Source organism: Nothoprocta perdicaria, unplaced genomic scaffold, assembly GCF_003342845.1.
Source record: "Nothoprocta perdicaria isolate Ctin4 unplaced genomic scaffold, notPer1 scaffold_50, whole genome shotgun sequence".
In the NCBI taxonomy this organism is placed as follows: domain Eukaryota; kingdom Metazoa; phylum Chordata; class Aves; order Tinamiformes; family Tinamidae; genus Nothoprocta; species Nothoprocta perdicaria.
The window spans coordinates 3,315,736-3,321,438 of NW_020455755.1; the positions used below are offsets into that span (position 1 = coordinate 3,315,736).

The 5,703-nt window shown below is 67.0% G+C and overlaps 1 protein-coding gene across 1 annotated transcript; it reads right to left on the reverse strand.

Annotated features, from left to right (window-relative positions):
* Positions 1–1,348: 1,348 nt before the first annotated feature.
* On the reverse strand, positions 1,349–4,859 carry PIPOX (pipecolic acid and sarcosine oxidase). Its single transcript, XM_026047918.1, has 10 exons — positions 4,689–4,859; positions 4,462–4,610; positions 3,691–3,931; positions 3,050–3,185; positions 2,643–2,671; positions 2,383–2,565; positions 2,159–2,311; positions 1,942–2,091; positions 1,568–1,643; positions 1,349–1,479 (listed from the first exon to the last, which is right to left on the reverse strand). Exons 1-10 carry the CDS (start codon positions 4,803–4,805, stop codon positions 1,349–1,351), a joined length of 1,365 nt encoding a protein of 454 aa, XP_025903703.1. The 5' UTR covers positions 4,806–4,859.
* Positions 4,860–5,703: the final 844 nt, after the last annotated feature.

The following is a 5,703-nucleotide window of genomic DNA, read 5'->3' on the forward strand; positions in this document are numbered from 1 at the left end:
GCTGCCCCCGGCCGCGGCCTCGCCGCCTGCTCTCCCCTTATTTTATAACTTAACCCCCTCCCCAGCCGGCCCCGGTCCCCCGCCCCGCTCTTCGGTTCCCGTTACCTTTTAGTTGAGCCAAAGACGTCTCCGCGGCGGAGCCTCCCGCGCTGCCCGTCCGCCAGGGCTGCTGCCCGTGGGGCTCCGAGCGCATCCCAACGGACTGGAGCTGCACGGGGCGGGCATCGCTGCCCACCCGCCCCAGCTCCCTCTGGGTTTTGCACTGGTTCAACCGTGCGTCTTTCCCCGTCCGTTTTCCCTTCGGGATGGGCATGCCCGTCCTTGGTGGGCGGCGAGGGCGGCTCGCGCGGGCCGGGGGCTGCGCCAGCCCCTCGCCGGGCAGCGCCGGGGCGCTGAATCATTTATAAACCTTCCTCGGTGAACAGTGTTAATTATTTAAAGTGATGCTACCACAGAGGAACTGCAGGTTGGGGGGCCCAGGGCACCCACACGTGGAACTGGGGCTGCAGCGTCGGGTGCCCTGCAGGGTGCTCAGAGGGTCCCTGTGTCCCCCACATCCCCAGGCCCCCCTGTTCCCCAAGGAGCCCCAGGAAAGGGCCAGGCCATTTTGCTCCCTTTCCCCCCCACCTCTTTGAAACAAATGGGCCAAGTTGGGCGCACGCGGCCATAAAAAGCCGCGCGGCGCTAATGCGCTTTCATTAAGTGGGAGCGATCTAATGATAATAAAATGGCACATTTAACATTAAAACATTTAAGTTGACTCCTAAGCGAGCGTGTCTCTCTGTGCTGCAGCGGCTCCAGCTCTGTGCGGCTGACAAAGCTCCCACATTCGTTCTGCGGGAGCGGGGGCTCGGCGGAGCCGGCACCGGCACTGCACGGAACAGGGAATGCCGGGATGCAGGGACACGGAGAGATGGGAATGGAGGGAGGCAGCTGGGCAGGGAAGCTGAGGTGCTGTGGTATGGGAATGCAGGAATGTTGGGATGCTGTGGTGCGGGGATATGGGAATGCTGTGGTGCGGGGATATGGGAATGTGGGGTGCAGGGATGTGGAGCATGTGGGCTGCAAGGATGTGCGGATGTGGGGTGCAGGGATGCTGGGACGTGGGGCACAGGGATGTGGGGTGCAGGGATGCAGGGATGTGGGGCGCAGGGATGCCGGGATGTGGGGTGCAGGGATGTGGGGCGCAGGGATGCCGGGATGTGGGGCGCAGGGATGCCGGGATGTGGGGCACAGGGACGTGGGGCGCAGGGATGCCGGGATGTGGGGCGCAGGGATGCCGGGATGCCCAGCTCCGGGCAGGCAGTCCCCATCCCGGCGCGACGCAGGCCCCGCGGCGGCCCTGGCGCTAGAGCGCGGCGCGGAGCGCGCCCGGGAAGCGGCCGATGCGGAAGGGCTCCGTGCTGTAGGACGGCTCCTCGCCCAGGCTCAGCTCGCACAGCAGCTTCCCCACCACCGGCGCCAGCTTGAACCCGTGGCCTGTGCGCGGGAGCAGGACGGGCGCCGGGGGACACTGTAGCCCCAGTGTCCCCCGAGGTTGGGGTGCCGTGGGGCGCCCCCCGCCTACCCGAGAAGCCAGCGCCGATGACGATGTTGCTGTGCTTGGGGTGCCGGTCCAGGATGAAGTCTTCATCCGGAGTGTTCTGGGGGGAGCCTGGAGTGAGGGCCCGTGCTGCTCCCCGCCCCCCAACACGCCCCCAGGACGCCTGGGCCCTCTCCGGGCCCCAAGGGGAGGGGAGAAGGCCGGAGCCCTGGGTGCCTGGGCTCCCTCCCAGCTCCAAGCCAGGGGTAACTAGGTGCAGCAGGAGGGGGAGGGGCTGCGAGCCGGGACGCCTGGGCCCTCTCCACCTCCAGCGCAGAGGGAGAGAGGATATCAAGGTCCACGCAGGGGAGGGAGGAGGGGCGCGGCGGCCGGACGCCGGGGCCCTGCGCGGCGCCCACCGTGTAGAGGCAGCTCTCCAGCAGCGCCGGCTCGGGCTCCAGCGCGGGCAGGAAGCGGCGCACGAAGCTGCGCAGCACGGACACGTCGGGGCGGCTGTCAGGGAGGTCCCTCTGATCGGGGTCCACGGGGCTGCCGTGGTGGTAGCAGACCTGGGGGGTGCAGCTGGTTGGAGGGGGGCGGCCGGGCTCCCCAAGCGCCCCCTGCGTCGCCGCTCACCTTCACCAGCCCCGGGTACTCGCAGGAGGGCAGCCCGTAGACGTCGTGGGCCGTCCCGGCCAGCCCCACGGCAATGAAGCAGGGGAAGGGCCGCTCGGGGCTGCAGCTCCCGGGCACCTTCTCCTTCCAGTAGCAAACCTGGATGCGCAGGGGCTGCGGGAGGGGGCGGGGGGGGGTCAGGCAGCACCCCCCCCCGCACCCCCTTGTCCCCAGCCCCCCGTCACCTGCAGCGGCAGCCACAGCCCGAGCGGCTCCAGCAGCTCGCGGCTCCAGGCGCCCGCGGCCACCACGAGCCGCCGCGCGCGGTAGCGGCCGCCCGCGGTGCTCACGACGAGCGGGCAGCCCGGCTCGACGGCCAGCACCTTCTCACCGTCGCGCAGGACGCCGCCGCTGCGCAGGAACTGCTCCTATGGGTAGCAATGGGGGTAGCGGGCAGGGGGCGGCTGGGCGCGGGCCGGGGCGCGGGTCCCGCGGCGCTGCCCACCTGCACGGCCCGCAGGGCCCGCTCGNCATCTGCCCTATGAGCAAAGGCTGAGAGAGCTGGGCCTGTTCAGCCTGGAGAAGAGGAGGCTGCGGGGGGACCTGAGCAGTGTCTATAGATACCTCAAGGGAGGCAGTGAGGAGGAGGGGGTGGCCTCTTTGCAGCGGTGGCCAGCGACAGGACTAGAGGAAACGGCCACAAGCTGAGGCACCAAACGTTCCCCAGGAACTTAAGGAACGTCTTGGCAGTGAGGGTGCCAGAGCCCTGGCACAGGCTGCCCAGAGAGGCTGTGGAGTCTCCTTCTCTGGGGATCTTCAAACCCGCTTGGACGCAGCCTGTGGCCCGTGCTCCGGGTGACCCTGCGTGTGCAGGGAAGCTGGGCTGCCTGATCTCTAGAGGTCCCTTCCAACCTGAAGGGTTCTGTGAAATGCAGGCAGATGACCGATGCACAATAACAACGTATCCTACCTTCATGTTGTCAGGCGGGTCGCCCTGGCCCGTGGTCGCACACACAAACACCACCAGGAGCTCATGGATGAGGTTCGCCTGTGGGCACAGACGGACACACGCAGCTCAGGAGAGGGCAAACACAGGCCCCAGCCCAGCTGCTGGCATTAGCCACGCGCAAAGCAGAGGAGGACACAGCCCGATAACACCTGACTCTGCGGCCGCTGTGGTCGCCAAAACGTGGCCTCCTTTGGCAACGGGAAGCCTGACGTGGTGCCAGGCAGGCTGGCATGGCGCACGATCCACCCTCCCAAAGGGGGAAGAGGCTCCTTGGCCAGGAGCTGGCGGGGTCATTGAGGGGGCTTTGCAGTACAAGCCGTGGGGAAGGGGCACGTCTTCAGGGCTGCTGGCCACCAGCGTGGGACGACAAACCTGCCACTGCCGCCACCTCAACTCCAGAGCCAGGAGGGCTGCCCGGAGCGTGGGCAGGACACAGGGCGGACGCGGGAGAGCTCCCGAAGGCCGCGGAGCCGAGTGCGGCCGCCCGGCGAGGACGGGCACGAGGCAGCCGAGCCGCCCGCAGCCCCCGCGCAGCGGCGCTCACCGCGTCGTAGGCGTCCAGCGCCTGCACGCGGCACGCGAGGCGCCGCCGCCTGGCCTCCCTGCCGATCCTCTCGGCCGCGTCCTGCGCGGTGCCCGTCTGGCTGCCGAAGAGCACGAGGAGCTTCCGCGCCGCCATCTGCGGCGAGGGGGCGGCGGGCGGGCCGCGCGGCCGCGCCGCCGCCCGCCGCCACTGCTCGAAGCGCCGCTCCCCCGGCGCCCCCAGCACCAGCAGCCCCGTCTGCCTGCGCCCGCCGCTGCATCAGCGCCCGTGTCCCGTCCCGGGCACCGTCCTCACGCGCTTCCCGCTTTTCATCCCTGTCTCCATCCCTGCCCCATCCCCATCCCATTTCCCATCCCCATCTTCATCCTTGTCTCCGTCCCATCCCCACCCTCATCCCTATCCCCATCCCTGTCCTTATCCCCATTCCTGTCATCATCCCCATCTCCATCTCCCCATGACCCATTCCCATCCCCTTCCCCATGCCCATCCTCATCCCCATGACCCATTCCCATCCCCTTCCCCATTCCCATCCCCTTCCCCATGACCCATTCCCATCCCCTTCCCCATGCCCATCCCCATCCCCGTGACCCATTCCCAGACCCCTTCCCAGACCCCTTCCCCATGCCCATCCTCATCCTCGTTTTGTCCCCCTGGGGAAACCGAGGCACAGCAGCCGCACGCTCCTTCCCCCAAGATGAATAGCACCGGTCCAGGAGGCAGGAGTTATTTCCAGGCTCCCGCAGGCCTGTCCCCATCCCGGGGTCCCGTCACCTGTAGAGGCGGGTGCCGGCGCGGGCCTCGAGGCGCTGCCAGAGGCGGTAGCTCTCGGGCATCATGCGGGCGTAGTGCTGCTGCACGTGGGCGCTGCGGATGATGCGGCTCTGCCCGTGCGAGCTGCCCCGCGAGTGGGGCAGGGGGAACTGCGGGACACAGCGACTCTCTTGTTGCGACAGCCCCACAGGCGCCACAAAACCGAGGGGCCCAGGCGTCCGGGCTACCTGCTCCAGCAGGAGGGTGGCTCTGCCCCGCTCAGCGAGGTGGTAGGCGGCGAAGGAGCCCTGGATGCCTGCGCCGATGACGATGGCATCGTAGCAGGGCTCGTCCGCCGCTGCCATGATGTGTCCTTGTCCTTGTCCTTATCCCACCATTCTGGCCTAGCGCGGGGGAGGAGGGACGGGGCAGAGTCCGGCCGGGCTGCAGCGCCTCCCAGCTCGGCACGGAGTTTCTGCCTTGGCTCCGTTCCCGGACAGGGCTCAGCGTGCCGGAGGTGCCAAGCGCGGATAGAGCCCGGCGCGGAGACGGCCCTGCACCCCCAGGGCCACCCTGTGGAGAGCGGGCAGCCCGAGGGCGGGATAAATGTGATGGAAAATCATTGCCGAGAAATCCCACCTTCCCTCCGCGCCGCTCGGGCAGGACGAGGGCTGTTTGCAGCGGTGCCGCGCGCCGCCGAGCCGCCCGTGCACAGATTGGAGCTGGGCTGCTGCCTCCAAGGGAAACATTTTTTCCCTCCTCCGCAATTTATTACATCCATAAACTATTTTGTTGCCTTTTTTTTTTTTTCCCTGGGAGATAGCCATGATTTAGGGCCCCGTGGAGCCCTGCAGAGCCTGGCACTCTGCAGCACCCCTGGCTCCAGGGTAAGGAGCGCTTCCCTAGGCCAGCGCATTGTCAGGGGGCACAATGGGGCAATTCCTCCCAGTTTGAGGAAAACCAAGGCAGTGCCAGGACAGATATTGCAGCCGGTCCCGTGGGCTCCAGGTGAGGCCCGGCCCTTGGCACCTCCAGCACTTGCCCACACCGCTCAACAGCTAATCAGAGGAATTAATTTCCTCTGGTTCTCATGGTGTAAAAGACACTATTTGCCAGTTCATCATTGTTATTACAAAATGTTAAATATCATTATTTGTTTTGCCTTGTTGCTTGCCGATCTTCGGTGATTTATTAGGCGCCGGGGTGTCTTCATCCCACCCAGAAGCGAGGGAACGTCCGTGTGGTCCCGGGCCCAGAGTAGTC